Source organism: Rhipicephalus sanguineus, chromosome 4 (genome assembly GCF_013339695.2).
Source record: "Rhipicephalus sanguineus isolate Rsan-2018 chromosome 4, BIME_Rsan_1.4, whole genome shotgun sequence".
In the NCBI taxonomy this organism is placed as follows: Eukaryota; Metazoa; Arthropoda; class Arachnida; order Ixodida; family Ixodidae; genus Rhipicephalus; species Rhipicephalus sanguineus.
The window spans coordinates 52,000,154-52,024,517 of NC_051179.1; the positions used below are offsets into that span (position 1 = coordinate 52,000,154).

Consider the following 24,364-nt stretch of genomic DNA (forward strand, 5'->3'; position numbering starts at 1 on the left):
AATTTTTTAATGAAGTGAAATATGTAAATTTGTATTCATCTGATGTTTTGTTTAATTGCTATTTTTGACCCGCTGAGTTTAGATCTCGCAGAAAAAAAAATTAACAGCGAGTTTTGCTCTAAACGGTAGCAACACAACTTTCGGTTTGCCACAGTGCGCGATGAGCATTGCAGTGAAGTGGTTTTCCGGCTTTCCGTAGAGTTTGGGTTTGGGCGGTTTTGGTGTCGTGCGTGCGATCCAAACATCAGTTAGAACTTCAGACTTCACGAGTGCGTTTTATTCTTCCGCAAGGAGCCGTCACTCATGTCAGCGGCAATGCTTCGCAAGGTTCTCTCCAGACCTCTCAGAGGGTGCAATAGTAAGTGTGCCTACTTTCCTGAAACTTATCGAATTTCGGTGGTAGCGAGGTGGGTAATAGTACACTGACATATGTATGAGCGTTTCCTCATAGCGCTCTTTAGGAATTTTCTTTCTCCGTCGCAAAGTTGGGCTCGTTAAGTGCGCAAGACGAGGCTAGCACTTTAACGTGTCGTTACGGTGCGACCTAAAAGCATGAAAACGCTTGTTGAAGCCGTCGGCCTTGAATCTGCCACTCTTGTTTGGTTTATCGGCTTTCGTGGCATTTGTTTACTTGAGATGATGGCTACTCACGCTTAAGTGCGGGTGTCCGTGCGCAAAATAGAAGCGAAGAAATGGATAAAGAGGACGTGATCCACCGCATGTATTAATTTTAAATCCTCAGTCGTCACCTTCGTCCTCTGTGTGACCAGGTTCTTAATCACGTATGTAAAAACAGCTGCGCCTTTTGTATAGGGTTGACGTTCGGCTTTTCAGGTGTAAAATAAATGACTAAAGTAAAAAAGGGACAAGCAGGGAGGACAGAACACGAGAATCACGCAATGTGACGCACAGTATATGCGGCCTGCTTATTTTCTTTTCTTTGCTTATTTGCACACTTGCACATTCACAAAAATGAAGTCGTGCGTGACACATTCAAAATTGACACAGATAAGAAAGGATTGTTTACACGCTGATTTGCCTCTTCCGCGGCTTTAGTTATTAACTTCGAGTCATTAAATTTAATTATTTATTTCAATGTAAACCAATTGCTGAAGGTTAGTTTTTGTTGTGTTCTGCTTGGCCCCTTTTCAAACGTTTTACGCCTGTCAATAGTCCGCCGCGGTGGTGCAGTGGTTACGATGCTCGGCTGCTGACTCGAAGGTCGCGGGTTCGATTCCGGCCGCGGCAGTCGCATGTTGATGGATGCGAAATGCTAGAAGCCCGTGCACTGTGCGATGTCAATGAACGTTAAAGAGCACCAAGTGGTTGAAATTTCCGGAGCCCTCCACTGCGGCGTGCCTCGTAATGGTATCGTGGTTGTGTCACGTTAACACTTCAGATGTTGTTATTATTTGTTAACGTGTGTCGTTTGTCATTACTATTAACCGATACTCTCCCCTCTACATTGCAGGATGGCAGGCCGTCCGGAGCATTTTTGTTCAGCTGCCAGAAACTCACGAAATGCTCCGCAAGACATGCAGGGAGTTTGCCGAAAAAGAGCTGAAGCCCGTTGCCGGAGTCATCGACAAAGAGCATCGGTATCCTCGCGAGCAGGTTAGATTGTCGGCTAATTACGACTGGATGGGAAGCAGTCCCATTGCTGCATTCACAGAGCCATGAAGCGCTCTTGAAATAGCAAAAACGTTTCAACTTCCTGCCACCTGCGCTGGAGGGGAAAGTTTCAACATTCACCGACAGTTATTATCCGTCACAAAGAAACGTAATGCATCAGTTGGGACAGGTGGTTAAGTACTTTTTGTTGTCTCTGCAAGCTTCTAAATGACGAGGGCGACATACCTCTGGAAGGTTACTTTGTGACGATTCACTTCCTTTTTTTACACTGTCTGAAACAAACACCTACAATTTTAGTTGCTTTTATTTCTTGCGCATTAAGGTGCAACAAATTACGCCCGCTTACCCAGTGAAGTGCAGTACACATACACATGTGTATCACATACACATGTGTAACACTATTCTAAAATGGTCTTTACTTTCAGTAATATGTAACATGGCGGTCGCAGTTGTAGGCAGAGTTTAGCAATAAATATGCTATATTAATCTAGGCAGAGCATTTCTTACCAGTCATCCTAGGCCATCTGTACGTCTGACATAATTCAGAATAAATTTTAAAAATTGGAAGCGACCCTAATCCTTAACTTAGGTGTCTGATAGTGACACCTACACATTGGTGTTCGTGCGCCCTGGTGTATTCCGTGGGTTAACTTTGGGTTTTCTTGCGCTGCCGAAGCGGATCTCGGAGGCCATGTATAATGAAGTGAGATCTGCTCCACCGGCTGCCGCAATGATCTTAGCTGCTCACAAAAAACTGCCTGCTCTTTCAATGAATTCATTAAAATAATTTTCATTTTAATCCAGACAGTTAATTGGCCCTGAAGTGAACCTATTTTCAGATATTCTATGTATACAATTCTTAAACTGAACCAGAACCATCTGTTTCGTGCTATTTTTATTGTTTACATGACTTTTTATGAGCATTCGGAAAACTGGAAGTGCTCGACCGGAAAGGCTTGTAAGACAAACAAGAGTCTCTTTCAGTGCTCGTGCCACTAATAAATAATCTCTTGTTTTCAGGTCAAGAAATTGGGAGAAATGGGTCTTATGGCCGTAGCTGTGCCAACTGAACTGGGTGGCGCAGGCTTGGATTACCTAGCCTATGCTATTGGAATGGAAGAAATCAGCAGGGGCTGTGCCTCCACAGGAGTCGTTATGAGCGTTAACAATGTAAGCAGCCCTTCAACGTTCAAGTCATATGACTAATCTCAGTGATGACTATGAATTATGGAGCGGCTAGGAAACTCCTTGAGTCCTGTGCATACACCAGACCTTAACCCAAAGGTTGCAGGATCGAACCTCGGCTGCATTTTCAATGGTGGTGAAAATGCTAGGGGCCCTTTGGCTTAGGTTTAGGTGCACATTAAAGAACCCCAGGTGGTTAAAATGTCCGGAGCCCTCCACTATACTGTCCCTCATAATCATATCGTGGTTTTGGGTCGACAATTATTATTATTATACCCTAGACTGTGGCATTTGGGGAGCTCCTTCAGCTATAGTCAAAAGATCATCTAAGCAAATTCTTATGTCAAACTATTGACTGCCGTTCACAATGATAGATTAGTAGATAAGGTTTTGAGCCGCTAAGCACGGGGGCATGCATTCTAATCCAGGCCATGGCAGCCGCATTTCAGTGGGGGGCGAAACGTAAAGCTATCAGTGTACTTATATTTAGGAGCACATGCTGCTAGGCTCATTCGTAATCCAGAAGCGTAATTTACCAGTCCAGCTTACTGCCCTCATTCGTTTGGACTAAATGCCTTACTGATAGTTGTCTAACCTGGTTAAGATGAAGCGGTTGCACTGAATCTCCTTTACCTGACTGATTTAACTTTTGTGGGTCGATTTGTCTTCCATTGGGACAACAGTCCCTATACCTAGGTGCCATCCTCAAGTACGGCTCTGAAGCACAGAAGCAGAAATTCATTCCACCATTCACCACAGGAGACAAAGTTGGCTGCTTCGCTCTCTCTGAACCTGGTGAGTGTGCTTCCTTTGATAATGGAAGGTCAGCATTAAGCTTGTACAACAAGGAATGCACGGATGCAGAGCTGTGCCTTTGTCTTCCTGCTTATCTGCTTTCCGCTAGTGCACATTTGCGAGCTCGTTCGTCTGGATTCGCAATCGGAATGTGCAGATCAGCTGGAGGAACACACATACATGCACAACACTGTCTTTCCATTGTCATGCTGCCCATTTTAAGCAAGCATTGTGCCTGTATCGTCCTCTCATGTATCATCCTCTCAACCATTTAGCGCCAGTTATTCCTACATTTAAGAGAATGGTGCAGCACGAAAGTAGAGGAGACAGTTTCCTCTGCTTATGTGTGTTGCACAAAAAGAAGGAACTGCATCCGAATTCAGAGGTGAGCTGCTAGTTAACAGATGGTCATTGTGGACGAAAAAAAAACGGCCCGAAAACAGGTTACTGAATATATATAATGTGCAGTGCAACTAGACTAAGATGGCGAAAGAAGATGGCGGCACATGCGTACAGTGTTCTTTCTCTGCCTTGACATTTCGCACATTTCAGTCGAGCAACAGAAAGGAAAAAGAGAAGAATTAAATAATGAAACTCCTGAATAGTTTTGGTGTTGTCTGTCACTATCACGAACTCGTTAAGGAAGGGATGTTATGTGTGACGTTTCGTGAGCAGTAAAGCAAACACTTTATGTGCCCGGTGAGGCCCTCCCCCTGCAGTCACTGTACTTCGATTTGTTTTGAAACAAAGGAAGGATTGTATTTTTTCTGTTTATCAGGGGCGTTTGATAAAGTTTGTCTGCCTCAATTTCCTCTTGATCTGTGCATTATTTGCACATCATTATTTTACTCCGGCTGAAGGATCTCGAGTGGTCCACAAGACCGGACAATTGGACATGTTGGTATGTAATGCACGGTAGTGCGAAACACAGAGAGATGTTAAATGCTGCTGTGCTCTGCTTCTGGCAGTTTCGCATGCGAAACGGTGCTATGTAACACACCATGTGGCATTATCTATCCAGTAGTCACACATGCCCAGCAGACGTAACAGGGAGAACCAACAACTCAATGAGTTCTACCACTGGCACGTGTTCTAAACATACTCTAGCTATTTAGTACTATATTAGTTCACTTTTTGAGGTAGCAAAGCGTCTTGTACATTCTTGGACTTCTGAACTCTAGATTGCTGGCTCAATCCTGCTGTGGTGGCTGTGTTCCGATGGGGACGAACTGTGAAAATGCCTGTATTCAAACTATTTGTGCGTTACAACAACGAAATATGTAGTCAAATTTATCTGGAGTCCCCTACTATGACATGGCTAATATACAGGTCTGGGCTCTGACACATAAAACAACATATCTTTGTTTTGTTTTTGTTTTTCTTCATTTTTGCTGCAGGTCTTTTATAGTGATGGCTATGATAGAGGTACTCATGCACACATCACCTCGCCTGTCATACTGTGTGTAAAGTTCTAGACTTGCCAAATAGAGGGGAGCAACTCGCCCAACGTCACACTCTGCTAAAGCAGCTGCTTACTTGTCAGTAGCCCGAAAACCACCTGAGGTAGTAGCTGCAGCATGTACATAGAGGCATGTCTCTTTGACTATGAAAATTTTGCTGAATATCGTGAGCAGCTGCCTTGTTTTGAGGTGTTATCCTTGTGTGATATGGTCAATCCGTAGTGGGTGAAACCACATGGCAGATTACCCTCGACTGCACTCTTTATCCCTCTAAATCTGCAGTACAAATAAATGCAAAGCCACGCCTTCCGTATCAAACCGGGCCATCTGATGTAGATTCCCCACTTCGCACTTGGATACATTGCAGAATTCAGCACCTCTTGACTGCAAAGGACATGCTCCGAAATGTACACACCGCAGTCCAAACTAGGAAAAGCTCTTCAGTGCTATTGCTTTATGGAGTTGTGCTATCACATTTCATTGCTGTTGACACTCTCTCTAGGCAATGGCAGTGATGCTGGTGCAGCTTCCACAACCGCAGTTCTGGAAGGGGACCATTATAGGCTGAACGGCACCAAGGCTTGGATAACGAGTGCATACGAGGGTGAAGCAGCCATCGTAAGTACTCTGGTTGAGTACAGCTACTTCACAGTAGACTCTCGTCAAAGGGAACCTGGAGGGACCAGGAAAATATGTTCCATTTAACAGGAGTTCCATTTACTAAGAGATGAACAGGGGTGCAGAATTCAAGTACAAGACCAATCGCATTAGAGGCGGTTGTTCCATTTAAGCGGCAATTTCGTTTAAGAGATTTTCATTTATTGAGCGTCTGCTGTACGTTAATGTATTTCAGAAATGAGCAATGAGTTTGTTGAACTTTACTCAAAGAAATTCATAACCATCCAGGGACATCTTTTTGTTAGCTAAGGCTTTATGCGGTAAATTTGGTAGTAAATGGAGAGTTACTGTACAGCATCACTGTCATGGTACTACATAGTAAATATGTTGTAAATTGGACCTAGATGTTCGTCTTTCAGTTGTTGATGGTGCAAAAGTCTACACTGGATATGTTAAATCTATACACTATAGCGAGTGTGCCAGCGAACTCGGACCCAGAGTTTAAAAAACAAAAACATACGCTCTAGCAAGGTTCTACCTGTGGTATTTTAGCGGTAGCCGTGTGTACATAAACCCGTATTTTTTCATTACTAAGTAGTACTACTTAATTAACTTTAATTAGCCAACTCTTTTCTTCTTGCTCAAATCAGTAAAAATATTGACTTTAAGTTGTAGGCCACCTCAAATAACCCCTCAACAAAACATTTATTTTGTGTTGAAATCTGCCTGTTTGTATTTTAAAAAAAAAAAGCACGCAAGACATGCCACACCTAAAATAGATGCACGCTCGCGCGCCACTACTGCAGTGCTTCCAAGCGTTCTTTGGTTGATACACAGCTGCGTTTGTTCATCGCTGCATTGTACAGGGCTTCGCGCTCGATGATGGACGCGCCAGCAGTACGTACATCAAATAGCATGAAGCCCTGTACAATGAATGAACGCAGCTGTGTATCAATCAAAGAATGCTTGGAAGCGCTTGAGTAGCAGTGCGCGAGTGCATGTGTATTTCATATTTGGCGTGTTTTGCGTGCTTTTGTTATTTCTCAGAAGCAACAACCAGGCAGATTTCAGCACAAAATATGTGCTTGATTCTGGGGTTATTTGAGGCAGCCTACAACTTCAAGTTAATATTTTACCGATTCGAGCAAGAATGAAAAGGTTGGCTAATTAAATTTAATTTATTAATCCTGAGTGAAAAAAATACAAGTTGTATGCACACACTGCTACTACTACCAATATACAGTAGGTAGAACTTTCCTAGAGCGCATGGTTCTAAAAAAAATTTTTCGTCCCAGTACTATGTGCTACATAGTATGTACTATGTATGTAATACTATGTACTACAAACATAGTACAGTAAAAGCTCGTTAATACGGATTCCACGAGATCGGAAAAGATGTACAAAACAACTGAATGCCAAATTATCAAAAGTATCAAGAAAACAATAAACAAGTGTCTATTACATCTATGCATTTTCAGGTTCTTCATGAATACGTTAATCCAGTACTTATTTTAGGAGCTGGCTTGCCAGGTTCTTAAAGTGGTCATGAAGCACCCCTTGGGCTTGTTGAAGAAACACATCCTGCGGAAAGCTGACACGGCTATGAACTGCTCAGCCAAATATTGCAGTCGTGCGCGCCGCATAAAGGCTGCAAGCGGAGCGCAAAGTTGCTGTTTTCTCAGGCACCCTCTTTTCAAACAGAGGACGGTTCTCACCAGGCCCGTAACTAGGGGGGGGGTTGAGGGGGTTCTGACCCCCCCCGAAATTTTTTTGATGCTTTAACTTTTCGGGTGATACTAAAATATTTACCCGCCTTCACAGCGACCACCAGCTGCCAAAGTTACACTGCAACTTTCCTGGCATTGCTTCCCTCTTCTTCCTTTCTTCAAACCTACCCTTTTACCAGAACACCTCAGCGCTCCCTCCCCCGCACGCGCACCTGCCCTATTTGTACAGCTTTGCACTTCGCCCTCGCGTTCCTTCGAGTCTTTTTTTTTTTTTTTTCGTCTTTCACCCCGTAGCAGCTCCTTTATTGATTCCAGATGCTTTCCTTGTGCATTGCCGCTGGAGAAGTTATCCGTCTGTGTGGACCGCACGTGTCGGCTTTGGGTTCCTACGAAAAGCGCGTCTCCTTCTGTGAAGGTAAACAGTTCGACAGCAACGGCAACACCACCACGACGTGCGCAAATTTGCCAGGGAACGAAACCCCTAAGCGGAAAAACTCAGCGGCGCATTCCGAGGACGCAGGCTGCAGGGTAAACTTTTCTCAAACTGTAGTCCTCGCCACCGAAACGAATCATCGAAGATGACATCTACTGAAAGACTGGCATATCCGAGCAACTTCGAACGACCTTAACCACACGCAAGGACATCTACCTCTTCTGTACACAGAAGGTATATGCGCCTCCCTACAAAGCGCACAAAGCGAGGATACAGCCGGCACACAATCCGGCACCAGCGGTCAACTTTCACAGGAGAGAAAAAACGCCGCCAAGCTGGGCTGCGCGCGGGAGTACAGAGGCTGACGTCACAGCCTACAAGGTGCATTTTTGGGGGGTCACGGCTATTTAATTAGCGCAGCCCAGAGAGAATTATGCAGACGCCCAGGGAGCCGTCTGTGAAAAGGTGACTTTTTCACAGGAACGGAGCAACACCTCCTTTCTGGACTGTACCAGGGGAGTGCAAATGTTTCGGCAGTGCATTCTTGGGGGTTCACGTATATTAAGGGGAGTATGCAGTGCCCGTGGAGTCTTCTGTGAAAAGGTCTTTAAGTAGCGTTAACCCAGCTTGCTGCAGCTGGAGTACAATAATGGGCCTGCATGCACACCAGCTGTAGCGGCGTTCAGAAAACACATGCGCCACGCGGGAGCCGGCGCGTTCATCACACTTCTACATTCTAGCCACTGCAAAGTGGATAAGAGAGGAAGAAAACATCGCCCGCCGTTCACGCCAGGCAGTCGAAGCAGTCGCAAACGTCTTTTTGGAGCCACTGGCCACTTCTGTGTGCGTGCACAGGAAAATGAAAAGACACTCTGCAACAACGAAGCAAAGGAGTCTTGCGTCTTACTTCAAGAAAGTTCGAACCGATGAAGCGGACGGAGAAGAACCGCCTCCTTCGAAGGATAAAACTTCGCCCTCCTCAGCACTGGTGGAAAGCCAAGCGCGTCCGAACTTCTGTAGCGACTCAGGAGAATGCACCGGTTTATATGAATCACCTGAGAACGAACACAAGCAGGACACCCATGCGCCGCCGGGAAATGATGGTGGCCGCAGTGCAACTCCAAGTGACCTTTGTTCTACGTTCAACGCTGGGCAAAGTGACGCCTTTACCACTGGGCAATGCCCAAGGAAGGTGAGTGGCATGGCACCTACACATTCTGGTTCGCCTCCCCTCACACGTCTCTGATCTCTTTACTGTCTCTGCTTACGTACGGAACGACGTCCTAACCTGCTGCCATTCCCGTCGCCGACTTTGCGCTGGCGACGCTAGAGTGGCAGCTTGTAACACATACATACCGTTTTTGTACCGCGGTTACATTGTGTTACTTCATCAGGAGCCGTTGGTCGCGGTGTCCCCAGCTTTGGTGGTGCTATTGTCCAAACTTATTTCTTGCTTTAACCAGAATTTGAGGTTGACATACCAATTTCTTTATTTGGGTACAAATAATTGAAAAGTACCATCGAATTATTACAAGTAAGCGATGTACTTGTTTTATTCACGAAAATAAGCCAGTATAAATCTTAAAAAATGGCAGCCGTTCTACACGCAAACCCCCCCCGAAAAAAATTCCTGGGTACGGCCCTGGTTCTCACTCTCGTCGGTGGGCGGAGCGCCTGCCGGTTGACGTCGCGTATCTGCTTCTCCGCGTCGCAAAAGACATAGCATCCTCATTGGCTGATAGCCAACATAAAACGAGAGCGGTGTTCTGATCAGATGTGCTTCTTGCCACGGGGTGCCGCCACTTGTCGGCGCCGCACTCCTCACTCTGCTAACTTTACACGGTAGCCACACTCGCGCAAGCAAATCACAGCGGTAGAGCGATCACGTTTCACGACGCGCGCTGACGTAACTTCTTTCCCCCATGCCATCCCTCCCTCTGTAGCTTCCAGTGCGGTCGTTGGGACGAGAAAAGAGAGAAAGTGCTGAGAGCATGCGCCAAACCCCTGTAACTCCGCTCGTTCTTGACGGATTCGAGAAATTTTTGCGGCAATCGATTCAGGAGGCAGTAAACTCCAATACTGAGGTCATTAGATCATTACTTGGAAAAGTGGTTCATGACCCCTTTAAGCTGGGGCAAAGTCCTGCACAGTACGCATAACCTTAGTTCCAGAGGCGACCGCTACAGGCGCAGCTCGCGCGAAAGAGAAGTCTTCTTCCTCTTGTTCTCCAAGCGCGTTGATGATGATATTAACGCAAGCAAAACCACATATAGCATAGCCAACTGTAGCATGCGCACGCTCGTGCAAAAGTCTTCTTCCTCTTGTTTTTCGAATGCCTTGATGATGACATTAACACAGGCAAAATCACATATGGTTGGACCGCGTCTCATACCAGTCTGAACGATCATTCACACCTCAACGTTAGGAAAAGCTTAATGATCCGCTCATGTGATCACTCGATCGTTAATTCTTGAAAGAAAAAGAACAAAACATCAGGATACTAATAACATGAACGAAGAAGACAAGGCGGCAGAGCGGAGGGCTCGCCAGCTCCTCAATCATCATTCGCTTCGTGGATATGGCGTGATTTTTTTCACAAGAGCAGAGTACAAGCCGCAGTTTTCTTTATCCTTCATTCACAATGCAACAACAATGCGAGGCTACTGTGTATAAATAGCCCAAAACGCACTCTGCACCCCTCCCTTACTATGTACCGCCAACACTACCACGCGCACGTGATGATAGTTCTTTCGCAGGTAAGATAGCTGGCAACTGATAGTTTGTCCATCGCAATGTAGCAAACGAGTTTTATGCCAGCATACCGACCGCAGCTGAAAGCTCTTCATCTTCAATGGCTTCCGCCATGTTTGAGTTTTGTGACAGTGCACACACATTGCATCAAGTTAAAGTGAAGCTGCTGAGTGCCAGATCGACATGTGGACAAAACTGTGGTCACTAACTGATGAAGATAGCGATGCGGGCAGCGCAGCCTCGTTTTGATTATCTGCGAATGCCATTTTTCCTCTTTCGCGTCACACATTTGCGGCACTTCACGCTCGGTGCGCTCCGAGGATTGTCCGAATTGGCCAGGTTGTGGCCAAACGTGACCAAATTAACGAGAGTTTGATACCATTAAACAATGCATATGCTGGCCTAGACCAGGGAACACATCCAATGCCCGAATTATCCGATTTTCCAAATTAACGAGGCTCAAATTAACGAGCTTACTGTACATAGTATACTGTGTATGTATTGAGGTTCTGTTCACTGCCACACTTGATATGTATTAAATAAGGGGCTGTTATCAGTTATCTCACCAATGTAAAAAATTTATATATCAGTGGAACGGAAGTGTTCGATGAATTCGTGCTATAAAGAAACTTGCAGCAACTTTATGCTGTCATGCCAGCACTTATTATGCCTACAACTGCGAATCAAAATTAGATAGGTGGGAAGAAACTTGTCTTATCTGTACATTTTACAGCAGTACTTCATCTTGCCAATATCATGACATACGGCTTGCCCATAGACTAGATGCTGCTTTTTAAACAGGCTGTAGAAACTGACTGTTATCTGGGGGGGGGGGGGGGGTCCTGAATACCCCAACCCCCCTGAAATTTTTAGACACAAGCAAACACATGTACAAACATACATCAAGGGTGGCTGAATGCCCCCCCCCCCCGCCCCCTTTCTTTCCAAGCCGAAAAAAATTTGTGCCTACGCTCCTGCGGCCAGCATTTACTTTTTTTTTTAATTTCAAAGAGCGGTGTTCCTTCTTAAGCACTTTTTCAGCATGGTCAGAAAACGCTGCTGATCGGTAGTCGAGGCTCCTGAGAACACGCGAGCCAAACATTATAGCACAGCACGCGGCCCTGAATTTACAATTAATTCTCAAAGTCAGCTAGAAATCGCTTTCTTTTCTTTCTACAAATGGTGCCATACACCCAAATTTCATGCCATTGGCTGATTTGAGCATTGTGAGCTGCATAGTAATTGCGGCCACCGCTGAAAGTCGCCACGTGTCCGCACGCGCGCTGAAAGTAAGGCGCACATTCGGAGAAAAAAATTAATAAAAAGTGCTCCAGGTCATGACGCGCGTAACGTAACTTCTTTTCCCCGTGTCATGCCTCCCTGGCTTAGCTTCCAGTGGCTCATCAGGACGAGAGAAGAGAGAAAGCAATTACAGCGTGCGTCAAATCTCTGTAACTCCGCTCATACTAGACGGATTCTAAAAATTTTTGCAGCAGTCGATTTGTGAGGCAATAAACTCCTTTAATGAAGCCATTCAATGGTTACTTGGAAAAGTGTAGCAGGGCCGCTTTAACAGTTTGGGCTGGAGAGTGAGACTGAAGGCCTTGCAGGGCACCGGAGTTGGGGAAGTGTACAAGTGATTTAAGGTAGCAAACTGGTTGACAAATGCAGGTGATGGCCACAGTAGACAAGTCCAGAAAGCACAAAGGAATCAATGCCTTTATTGTGCCAATGCCGACACCTGGTCTGAGCTTGGGCAAGAAGGAGGACAAGATGGGAATCAAGGGCTCGTCAACGGCCCAACTCATCTTCGAAGACTGCCTTGTGCCCAAGGAGAACCGATTGGGTGAAGATGGAGCCGGCTTCAAAATTGCCATGGTGAGCTGTCTTGCGTTGAACCGAAATCGGCTATGTCTTGTAGCAAGCGTTAATTCTGAATGTGCTTGCAGAAGAGATCATTGCATTGTGCCTCGCTGCGTAAGTAGGTTGCCATCTGTCGTAATCTGCCATTACAGAAAAGCCAGAGAAGTGTGGCATGCCATGCGTAAAGTTTTGCATGTAACACAAGACCATGTAACACAACTAGCTCGCGTTCACTCACTTTTAAGACCACCTCATTGAGATCAGGCTTGGGGTGCAATCGAACTTAGTGTTGACGCCCTTGCGTGGCGCAGATGGGACAGTTGATTTTTACAGCGATGGAAAGGCTGTTAATATTGCCTGTGCACATCCGCAACATTGTTTACTTGCTTGCATTTGGCACCAACCAGCACCAAAACCAGCACAACCTGCACCAAATTGTAGCTGGCAATAGTTTTCTTTTCAGACAAGAAAGCTTGTTATTATCAGTAGGTTTATGATATCAAGTGCCTCCACCTACTGGGCTTTTGAAAGGATTTACTTGTGCAATATTCATTAGAGCTGTGCGAATAGCAAAATTTTGGGTGCGAATCGAATTGAATATTTTTCTAATATTTCTCAAATATTTCTAGAATATTCTTCTAATACTTTGAAGTGAAATTGCAGAAAAAAAAACTTAGAGAGGATTCCTAAGCATATTCTTATGAGATAGCAACATGAAAGTGTTTCTTTTCGCTAGGTTGATGAAGCACCGGCGGGGTGGTGTTTCATAGTTGTCTTATCAAGAATGAGGCAATGTAGAGGCCGAATTTTATTGATATACATGATTTGGTGCAACCAAAGTGTCGCCGACAACACTTTACATGTGATAGGCAAAGATGCCATTTCCTCTGCCTCTCCTCCTCTTTCAACTTCTGTGGAAGCCCAACTGATGTGGTGGACAAGGGTGTGCTCCCTTCAAGTCCGGAGTTCCAAATCTGCCTCGTAGACATCGATATATAAGAACATTTGAAATTTTGCATGCTAAAAACTTCGGCTTCCGATTTTTCGGACTTCCTGCCCAAATTTCAGGTCCAGAACAGCATTAATTGAGCCCCCACCTCTGCCACATCTTTCATCACCATGTTAGAACCAGCGTTTTCTTGAGTTAATACATTTGCAGCTGTAGCAGAGGTTGAAAGGCAGCTTTGCCGCAACGAGGTGTGATGAGGTGAAGCATATTGAAAATTTGAAGGGGTCACTTTCAATCGGACGTTGACTGTATTTGTTTTTGGGAAGTTCGATTAGTAAAATTCCAGTGCGAATCGAATCGAATAGCAAACACTGTTCGAAAATATTCGAAATTTCGAATATTCGCACACCCCTAATATTCATTTCTGAGAACCTTGCAAGCAAATCACAAGCGAATGCAATTATGGCCTAGCATCTCTTATTCCCCGCTTTTCGCAGAGTGTGCTAGACTCTGGTCGCATCGGCATTGCTGGCCAGGCACTTGGGATTGGCCAAGCAGCCTTGGATTGTGCCATCGAATACTCTGGCAAGCGGGAGTCCTTCAACCAACCTCTCCACAAATTCCAGGCTATTCAGGTAAGCTGTGAGGCCGGTGTTGTGGAGCCTGGCAAAAATGCCTACAGAATCTCTAGTGCACATCAGAAAAACCACATTTAGGTTTCTAAGGCCCTCTTATGTTGTTCCCTGCAGCAGCGTTGGAGCCGACAGGAAGGGCACAAGCGCATGAAAATCTGTTCACCTGCATGTACCCCTGGCCCATTGATGCGACAACTGTTAGGTGTTTTAGTATAAGCAGCGTTTATGTGAATATGACAGCAAGGCTTTGCTTCATCTGTACTCTTTCTCAGCAGTGCTTTTGAGCCTCCAGAGCAAACGCTAGCAAACACCTCTCCAAATATGCTCACCCACACTGCATTGTCAGCTCAACGTCTCATTGGTGCTTGCTCTTCATTGTCATCACTTACCTTAGTAGAGCAGGGTATTAGCGTGATAGGTGTGTTCGATTCTGGAGTGGTGCATGGAACGGCTTCCGAAAAAGTTCTGGTGGTGCAGTGCGCTTGCAATGCCGTCTCGTCCTTGTTCTTTTTGTTTCTTAATCAAGCACACTGGTGTAGGCCTGTTGGTTGCTGTGTGCCACACTGGGCAGAGAACATGTCGAAAAGGATTTGCCTACCTGTAATTTCTGCACAGTTTGTTTGTTTTGTACGGGATCATCTGCTACCATGGGCATGTTTTTTTTACACCATAATTGACTCTGCTCTGATAGTGAAGACAAAGAAACCGATGAACTGCCGTGCCAAGTTGGCATTCCTCTTATAGGTAATATGAGTAAAACAGGAGATTTTACAACTGCATGAACTTATGGAGAATGACGACAGCGTCAGGGAGTGGTGACAGCGCTGCAACTGCTGATACTTCTGATTGCCCCAGTCTCTGCCCTGGGATTTGTTAAAAACAAATAATCACTGTCTGAAAAATATGAGCAGCGGGAGCTTATCGCCACAGTTCGTTGCCAAATGATTAATTCACTCGCCAGCCGTTGCGTGAAGCATCACGCTACCACCCACACCTATCACACAGTTCTCACCCACAATGGGAAATAATTGATGTTCGACACCGTTCACATTGAAGTATTCTGGTCCACATCCACGATCAGCATCAACACATCATCTGCTTTCAAGGTGCACTAACGAGAAGGCACAGAAGTTTGCTGCACTTAGGCACCGGGCTGCAATCGTGGGCCACGATGCAGTGGGCGCTCAGTGCACCAGAGAATCGAGGACTGCAGTGCTGTGAACTGTGAACCAGTGCAGAAGGTGGAGGGGAATAAAACAGAGCTAATGATGCAGTAAATAATAAGACTTTTAATAGTGTTCCGCATCGTTAATGCATCACCAGTGCAAACACACTGGCACCATCTGGTAAGTTGAAATCAAGCCACTTTAGCAGCTTGGGGTCAGTTTCGTAAACCCAGGGGCATCAAAACAGCTTATTTCAATAATATCAACGAAACATGCCAAATTATTTGCTGAGTTAGAGCCGGATCTGATCCACCAGGTTTGTCAAGTTAGAACAGAGATAGAGCTAGATTTTATCCACCAGATGTGCATGGAGACATGCTTTAACGAAGTACTCTTGAAAATGAGGCACAAAAGGAATGAAATGGAAGACAAATGTTTCTGTTGTGTCCACATTTCGTGTGCCTAGCTTCACAAACTGTGGATCCTTATCAATGCAGCTTCTGTTGCTCACACAAACACACACACAAACATGGAAGGAGCCAAGCTGAGAAAGTGGCCCTCTTTACGGCATACTGTCCCAAAAACTCTTAATACGCTACTCATAAATGCAAGAAATGCCATAGAAAGAAAGCAGCGGGGAAATAAGGAACACTAACAACTAATAAGCAGTTATTGTATTACACAAGGGCAAGCATGGTCTTGTTTGGTGCAGTTACCACATATGGCACATGCACTGCTAACACAAGGCGTAACTTTACAAGTGGTGTTGCTGTGGGCACCAGCATAATAAGCATAGGCGCGTTATTTGGTACATTTATTAGGCTATGTCTTTCTCAGGCTGAAGTTGTTTAGTGCTGCTGTTATAAACTATTGCGTTCTCTTTCTTCCGTTCTTTCTTTCTTTCTTTCCTTTTTTTCACTCTCCAGTTGAAGCTGGCAGACATGGAAGTGAGGTTACAAAGTGCCCGCCTGCTAACGTGGAGGGCGGCAATGTTGAAAGATGCTGGCCATAAGTTTACAAAGGTGAGTTTTGTTACGTGCAGTAAATGTTATGTAGGCACACTACAAACATCCTCAAGACTTCAGTGCGTATTCATTCTGTCTGGGTCTAAAACTAGCCAGCTACTATTAGAAATCATAGCTTCATAGGTGGGTTGCTGCCTCAAATGCAAACCCTCTCATGCTACTTTGTATAGGTAGGCTAATTTACACCGTATGAGATAATGCTGGTGGATTATAGCGTTTTTCTTAATGTCTGTATAGATAGGGCGTGGAATTGACTGTATTGTATGTGCAAATATACATTGAAACCGCGGTGATACGAATCTCAAGGGACCACCAAAAATATTCGTATCATCCGAAATTCGCATCACCAGAAAGCATGGAAAATTAGCATGCGACAAAAGAAAGCTTGCGCACATTTTCATTTATTGTTTTTCAGGGCCGCAGCGACGTCAGGAAAAACCCTGAATGATTGTCAGTTAAGTTTTTAGATGGCGGTAATCATACCAGCACTTGTAAATATGCGGCCCTGTACGCGCGTATTCAATTAATGAACCAGGTGCATTGTGACCCGCGACAGGAGTAGTAGCCCCTTCCAAATTTTAGTATGTTTTTTTTTTTTTTGCATGAAACCGGAGTACTGCAGCGAAAGTAACGAAAAAAGCGCTTTCACGCGATGGATCAAGGCCACAAAGTTACAGAACCACAACCTGTGTTATGATTTTGTTATCGCGGAGGTGTTGGGGATGTTTTTTGGGAGATTTACGGCCGTGCCCGCACAAGTGCGACCTGAACGGTCGCGCACGTTGACGTTGTGAGGCCTGACTCCTTCGCAAAGACCGTCCTTGGCTTCTTTCGGTCCCCGTCCACCTTTCATAGGATGTCTGATGCACGAGTCAGGCACGTGTAAACACAGTACAACGAAAGCAGCCCGCGTCGACGCGTTAGGAAAAAAAAAACATGGCGCTAATGTCCTCTGTAATCTAAACGCGAAGGCACACGGAGGCACATAAGAGCCTCAAAGATTCGCGCATACAATCTCGGGGGCCGTGACGTGTCTCTGAAGGTTTATTCTGACCGCCAGAAAACTGTTTTTCTTACACCGTGATTCTGACGATTTGGCGGTGCGGCGCGCATGCCCACACTTGCGTTCCCGCACTCGCACGTGCTTGACGCGTCATCCGCGACAGCGCGGACAGCACCTCTTCGTAACTGGGTGGTTGCGTACGTTCGTATCAAACGTCGCTGGGTGAAAATCTGTTCGCAACAACCGTACTCCATTACATTGCAGGCCAATGGGCCTTGGCTGGGACCAACTAAAAATTCGTATCACCCCGAAATTCGTATGAACTGTGATCGTATCACCGAGGTTTCACTGTAATATGACATTTTTAACATATGGTGCATAGTGGGCAAGCCAATGTAGCAGCTCTGCTAATAACCTTGGGAGGTTGTTTGAGCACTTGCTTTTTTTGTATGCTATGGAAGTATCGTTGATGCATCACATGGCTATATTGCTATTGTGGGCAGTGTTGCTTCTACAACATCGGGTTTCATGGATGTCCTGTGAGAAGACAGTGTATCGATGCATATTCCGCGCATTGTTCCTTACTGAAGTTGATGTGAATCTTCGCTTACAAATTACAAGAAATGTGGCTGAGGAGGGCAGCAACTCTGTCAGAACATTTTGCTTGAGGTGTTGAGGAGCACTGTTTTTTCCAAAGGAGTGCAATGTTTATGAATGCCACGCTTTCGACGCCAGTCTATAAATCCTACGCATGGGAATTGCAGTCAACTGTTGTCGCATAGCATGTGTGTGTTGTCTGCCATCTTTGCAGGAGGCTGCCATGGCAAAACTAGCTGCTTCAGAGGCAGCGACCTTTGTGGCACATCAGGTAAGCCTTTGGCAAAACAGTAGAAGGCTGGGTCTGGTCAAATAAGTATTGTTCTAGAGCAGGGCTGTATAACATACAAGGCAAATGTAGGCTTGGAATTTATTCGCAGTGGTCGAACAAAGAGGTTTCTCTGGGATCCTCATTTCAACAACAGGACTTGTTTTCACGAGAGCCCAAACAAAGGCGTCAACCATTTGTGTGAATGTTGGCTCCATGGAGATCCGTTGCTCTAGTTCTCTTGATCACTTCGATTCCATTTTTGATCTCTTGTTTCATTTATTTTGAAAGGTTTGATTTTATAGTAAGCTTTGTACGTGTCTCATAAATAAAGTTCTAACACATGCAGTTCAGTCTTGTACAGTTTGCAACAACGCCAAGCAGGGATTTAGACCATCCTTGACCAGCAGAAGCCCAGCAACTAGCATAGATGGAATTCCCCATATAGCATACTGTGTTGCTGCTGCAGCAATCACATGCATAACCAACCGCATGTACTCGTGTGCAAAGCTTATCAAGCATTAGTTTCCTCCACTTCCAGTTCATCATTGCTGCATTATTTTTTTTTTCTTTTTAGGCATTACAAGTTTTAGGTGGCATGGGCTACGTGAGCGACATGCCAGTAGAGCGGCATTACCGTGATGCCCGTATCACCGAGATCTACGAGGGCACCAGTGAAGTCCAGCGCATCGTGATAGCTTCTAACTTGCTCAAGGAGCATGGCATCGTGTGATTGGAATGGTGTTTTATATTGGTCCACACGAAGGTGGGTTGTAACGGTGATACCACGTATTTCGCCAGCACTGGAGTTTTCTTTTTTTTAATGGCAGAAGGAGTGATTCCTAGGCTCACATGTTCACTATCAAGCAGCAGCTGTGCCTGCTACGTGGACGTGTATGTGTGGCAGCCGTTAGGTCACAGCAAGTCTCGGAGCACTGCTGTTGTCTCGTAACAGTGTTACCCAGTGTACAAAATATGCCATGGATAGAAGAGTGAGAAAAAAGCTTTCTCATGACAAAAGGCTCAAAAGAGACCTTGTGAAGGAGGAAAGCTGAGATCTTTTTGGGTGTAGGCACAAAGTTTTTATTTTTAATAAAGCTGTTGTATAGCAGACATTTGTGTTCAGTTCATTTCCCTACAGTGCAGTAGTGTTACTATTGTAAACGAAAGGTGCTGGTGTGTTACTAGAAAAAATGCAAACAGGTTGTAATCATCTTGGCGCAAAATTGATTTGTCATGTTGATTTCCAGTAAGCAATGCTGCTTAGGTCCTAGCGACAAAATTTGTGAATGCTCGCCACGTTAACTAACAAGTATGACATCTACAGTTTGCTGCATCACGACAACATAAACGTGCGTTTCACTGAAGCGCAGGACTTTTGAACAAGATTTTCATACTTATTACTTTGTAAAAAAAAACTAATTTTTCGCCTGGAAACATATTTTTGACTGTGCAATTACACTTTCTTATTGTCCTCTCAGTTTTCAAAAAAATCTATTCGACATTGTTCAACAGGTCATGGAATGTCAATAGGCCGTTATTTTTCAGTCTTGTTTTTTTTTTTTCCCTTAATTTGTGTGCACTTTGTGAATGCTGACTTACCAGGCACCCCACTTTCTGACATAGGTTGAGTTAATGCAGGTGGGGTTCTTGTTACTTAAAAGAACTCTTTGCTGGGCTAGTTGGTACATAACTTCAATGAAAGCCTAGACACCTGAGGCATTTAGGTTCTTCTCTAAGGGTTCTTGTTACCTTGCAACCTTGGCCTCCAACTTGGAGGGAGAAATCTTCAGCATAAGGGAATCTTCACTGGGGTGTGGAATGAGAGGAGGGGGGGGGAGTGTATCAAGTTGAAACCGCACGATGTGACACTTCTGGCCTCTATGGAGCAACAAGTCATTTGTTACTGCAATACAGCGTAAAGAAATCTTCATTGTGTGCACATTCGGTATATTCAATGTCTTTATTGAAGCTGGAACAATGAAGGCACGTGCATACTTTCAATATGACTACAAATCTACAGACGATGAGGATGAGCATGGTGAACAACATGTGACTAGGAGTGTACAAATAATGTTTTCATACAAGCTTCGTTGTAAACAAATGCATATCTATAAGGCATGCACGTGTATAGATTCCTTTGTATATACAGTATGGAAAAAAAAAACACTGAGCATTATATTAAGGGATATGTACGCTATCATAAATACACAAAATACACAAAGCGTGTCAGAAATTAGCACGACAGATATAAAGCTATATGGAAGGAAAAAATGTTCAAAAAAAGCTTTGGCCTCGCAACTGTAGGGGAATGGTGTTAACTAGGCAGGCATTACTTATGTTTATAAGAAAAGAAATGCTTGTCGTTACTTGACAGCAACATGGAGAAAAAAAAAAGCAAGAGCCAGTTTATAATTGACAAAAACTGGCACATGCAATACCAGGACGTCTCGTGCTGTTAGTTAGCTGTAGACGCAAGTGCTGTCAAGCGCACCGTTGCATCTAATGCCTAGCTGTTGCACTTTGCTAGAGGAAAAGTGCTCTATCAGTGACCGTATTTTGACTGGGTTAGAAAGAGAAACATTACTAGATTGGAAGATGTGCTTAAAAAGGCTGCAAGCATAGCGGTACACTGCAGTAGTAAAATTACTGGTATGATCGAAATAAAACAATTCCCAAAGCCCACTAGAAAAGTTCGATGGCGGCATTTATATGCCCACGAAAGGTTTTCCTGAGATGTCTTGTGTAGCAGGTAAAGCTGCAGCAGTTAGCATTGCACTACAATGCCTTCTATTACTCGTGCACATTCCTGAGCGTGTGTAATGTTTTCCTTCACCCCCTAAAAGCACCATTGCACTGAGGTTGGGTGCATTTATACAGTTTTTATGTGCAAAGCAATGTCGCAAGCCTGTTAGGTCCCTTGTGTATTGGTCCCAGCATTTCAAACATACCGTGTGCACCTATTTTTGCAAGCAGCGCTGTGAAAATGGGCACTGTAGCTTGCGAGGCATGACTGGCCTGTTTCGAGCATACACCACTCGATGATTTGTCATTCGTAATTGTGCCTCCACGATTGCTTTGGAAGAGGCAGGCTGCAAGGGGCATATTTGCACTTGATATGTGTGTTGAAACAAATTCTGTAAAGAAAGTTTTGTTAAAATACATAATTGCAATGGCCTGAGAGTGACATGATGTTTGAGTGACGTACACTGGCTCGCATCATTAGAAAGTAGCTGCAGTATGACCCTAATTGCAATCAGTTATTGTTCGTTCAGCACAATATTGCGATAACAAAAAAATTCATTGCGAGCTACCTTTGCATCAAGATATAGTTGCTCTCAAGTTTGTCAGCTCTCCACACCGGATTTAGCAGCACTGTCTCAAAAGATAACAGTCCTGTTGACCCAGGGCAAAATTGACAGATAAGGGTGGCCTGAACAAGTTATTTAAGCTTTGAAGAGCAAATGCATCTGGTACCAAAATGCTACCAGATAGCAGCTTCGTGTAAGAGCCATCCACGTAATTTTCTGGGACACCCTTCTAGGTTTCGAATTTGAGGTTTCTGTTCTTGGCAGTTTTGCAGTCGAAGAAGTGATCAATGAATCATAACTGCGCAATTTAAGGCAGACAGGCATTTACACTGTTGGGGGACTCTCGTCCCATAAACTTTTGTGGCCGACTGCGCCTGGCAACAAAGGAGGATGAGCCTTCTGCACAAAAATTCGTCGGATCACCGCGACATTTTGGTGCCACCGTTGGGCGCTTAAAATGTAGCCGTTGGCGCACCAAAAACCGTCTTATGAAAGGGATAATTGAAAACCACCGTTTGTAACACGAAGCCGCAGGAAAATCCACACGGATTTCTCATAAGGGAAAGCTGCTGGTTGAAGAAAAATTAGTCTTGGTCCGGGGATCGAACCCGGAACCAACACCTTTCTGGGCGTTATCAATTATCCCTTTCATAACCCTTCCACCACCTTGCGGGAGTCCGCAGAACACATTTGCGAAAACAGTCTTAATTTCCTCCGCGCAGTCTGGCAACCACTATCACACGGCAATGATTTTGCTCTCGTCCACGGTGACCTTGATGAAGATGGCGTTGTCGCGCACGTAGTGGCACTTCTTGAGCATCTCGTGAGACACGAAGCGCGGGAAGCCGAACCCGAGGGCGTCCGGCTCGCGGCTGGGCCGCTGGAAATTCTTCCACGTCGGGTCCGGCACGAAGCTCTCGACGATGTGGCACGCCTTGTCGGGCGTCGACGGCTGGTCCAGGAGCGCGAAGGACACCGTGTGCGCGAAGGGCCACGGCAGGAGCGAGTCGTACTCGCCCGGCAGCAGCTTGATGTAGACCGAGAGGTGCGTCGACTCGCCCGACCCGTTGCCGTTGAGGAACAGCGTGGCCATGAGCCGGTACCCGTACGGGCTGGTGCTGAACGGCGGGCTGCAGATCTCGAGGCCGCCCTCTTGGGCCTTGGCCTCGGCCATCTTGTGCGAGTAGTCCGAGATCTTCCAGAGAAGTGTTCCCGTCGTGTTGGCGACGAGGCCGTGCAGCGCGGTGCGCAGCGCCGAGATCTGCTGCTGCTGCCGCGACACGATGCCGCACAGCAAGCCCAGGTGGTTCTTGCTGCTCTCGTCCAGGTGTTGGTCCAGTGCGAACTGTGAACCCTGCAATGGTCATGAAAGGGGCAACGTATAACATACTACATGTGGTGAAATGTCACGTGTGTTGTTCTGCGGACACCGTAAGGCTGTACGTGCCGGACATAATTCTGGTATCAAAGTGCATTATGAACGCAAGAACAGTGCAACAGACAAGGACTGGCGAAGAACACACACACAGCGCTGTGTGTGTGTGTTCTCTTCAGTCCTAGTCTGTTGCGCTGTACTTACATTCATTATGCCCTACCAACATGCCCAAGTTTCCACTCGTCAAAGTGCATTGTCGCAACTTAACTGGTGCAATTTGGAGTGCAACCTCGGTACATCGCAGAATTGTGTCCCGTTTGCTTTCCGTGTGCATTACACTTAAACATTCATGTTCCGCATCGTTGTACATGATCAAAGAGGGTAGGCACTGGCGTCGCAGTATCTCCACAAAGGTCAAGCTTAAGAATTGATTGGCGATTTGTGAAACCGAAAACTTGCATATCGGTGACGTCATGCTGCACAAGTGCGGGCCACGTGTCACTAATCAAATGCCGCGGGAGTACTAGATCACACGTGTTTTTGTTCCATACATTCCGCGATTCTCCGCTAGCATTAACGGGGTGCATGCTTGGTAATTAGTCACATTCAGTCATCTTATTCATTGCATGCACTGGTGCGTTGTCAGTGGAAGACGTTGTCCAGATCATTCAGAAAACATCTCAACGTATGAAAGGAAAAAGTTCACGGCTAGCCATAAGAGACAGGAAGAGAGACAGAGCGGTAAGCATGCAAGTGCATGAGGCGCGCCATCACCTTGAACTTGCATCCCAGATCCTTAAAAACGCAACCCACAGCCGCGGCGGGGCAGAACTCCTTCAGGTGGTGCTCCAGATCTTCGCGCGGGATCTTCGTCGTCTCACACTGGTGGCACTGTACCAGGTACCGCGGGCACTTGGGAATGTGGTTCTGCGAAGAAAAATGCACGAAGGAAATATGAGTATTGTCCTCCTTGGGCTTTCACTTTGATGTTCCAAAATTCCTTTGCTCTTTCGTCAGATCGCGTAGACAAAACCAGCTGCTTTTAGCACATCTCTAATAACATTCGAATCGCTTTCGATGTGGTTTAGTTTCGACAACACCGGCATCGTTCCCGCGCTTTCGTGCATTTTTGTTTATGCCACCAGACATCCCATAAGTGTGTTTTTTTTTGGGGGGGGGGGGGAGTCATTCATTGACTTTGATAGGTGAAATTCTGGCTGATGTGCGATTTACTTGTAACGACAATTGCTTCTGATATTGCTTTATTTTTTTTTTTTTTTTGCATTGAATGTAAAGCGTGCTTCTCCGCACTCTGACTATTTGTGAGGAGAAGCCAGCTTAGACGAGCAACTGCTTTCGAGGGGAAAGCTGCGCACGTGCAAGTTCCTTCAAAAGCTCGTCAAACAACCGTGACGCCGTTGTTCTCACACACAGGTTGTCGCCTGTAAGGTCAAATTGGCGAACGAGGCGAGACAACGAAGCAAACGAAAAAAAGAAATTCATGAGCCTTTCCTCTATCGGGCAAATAGGGGCAAGGTGTGTGCGTGTCTGACCTGCTATATACTTTCTCT

At 45.4% G+C, this 24,364-nt stretch overlaps 2 protein-coding genes across 2 annotated transcripts in view; one reads left to right on the forward strand and one right to left on the reverse strand.

The window, feature by feature from the left end:
- The first annotated feature begins 150 nt into the window (after nt 1-150).
- Nucleotides 151-19,220, forward strand: LOC119389991 (short-chain specific acyl-CoA dehydrogenase, mitochondrial). The gene is made up of 10 exons (XM_037657487.1): nt 151-358; nt 1,472-1,614; nt 2,653-2,802; nt 3,501-3,612; nt 5,575-5,690; nt 12,273-12,479; nt 13,911-14,048; nt 16,141-16,236; nt 18,054-18,110; nt 18,685-19,220. The coding sequence occupies exons 1-10, from the start codon at nt 304-306 to the stop codon at nt 18,838-18,840; spliced, it is 1,230 nt and encodes a 409-aa protein (XP_037513415.1). The 5' UTR covers nt 151-303; the 3' UTR covers nt 18,841-19,220.
- Nucleotides 19,221-20,051: 831 nt separating this feature from the next.
- Nucleotides 20,052-24,364, reverse strand: part of LOC119389992 (TNF receptor-associated factor 4) — a 68,839-nt gene continuing 64,526 nt past the window's right edge. Inside the window, exons 3-4 of the mRNA XM_037657489.2 lie at nt 23,568-23,720; nt 20,052-22,772 (exon numbers count right to left, since the gene is read on the reverse strand). Of these exons, the coding sequence (XP_037513417.1) occupies nt 22,155-22,772; nt 23,568-23,720 (771 nt within the window). The 3' untranslated portion in view covers nt 20,052-22,154. The remainder of the gene's footprint in view (nt 22,773-23,567; nt 23,721-24,364) is intronic.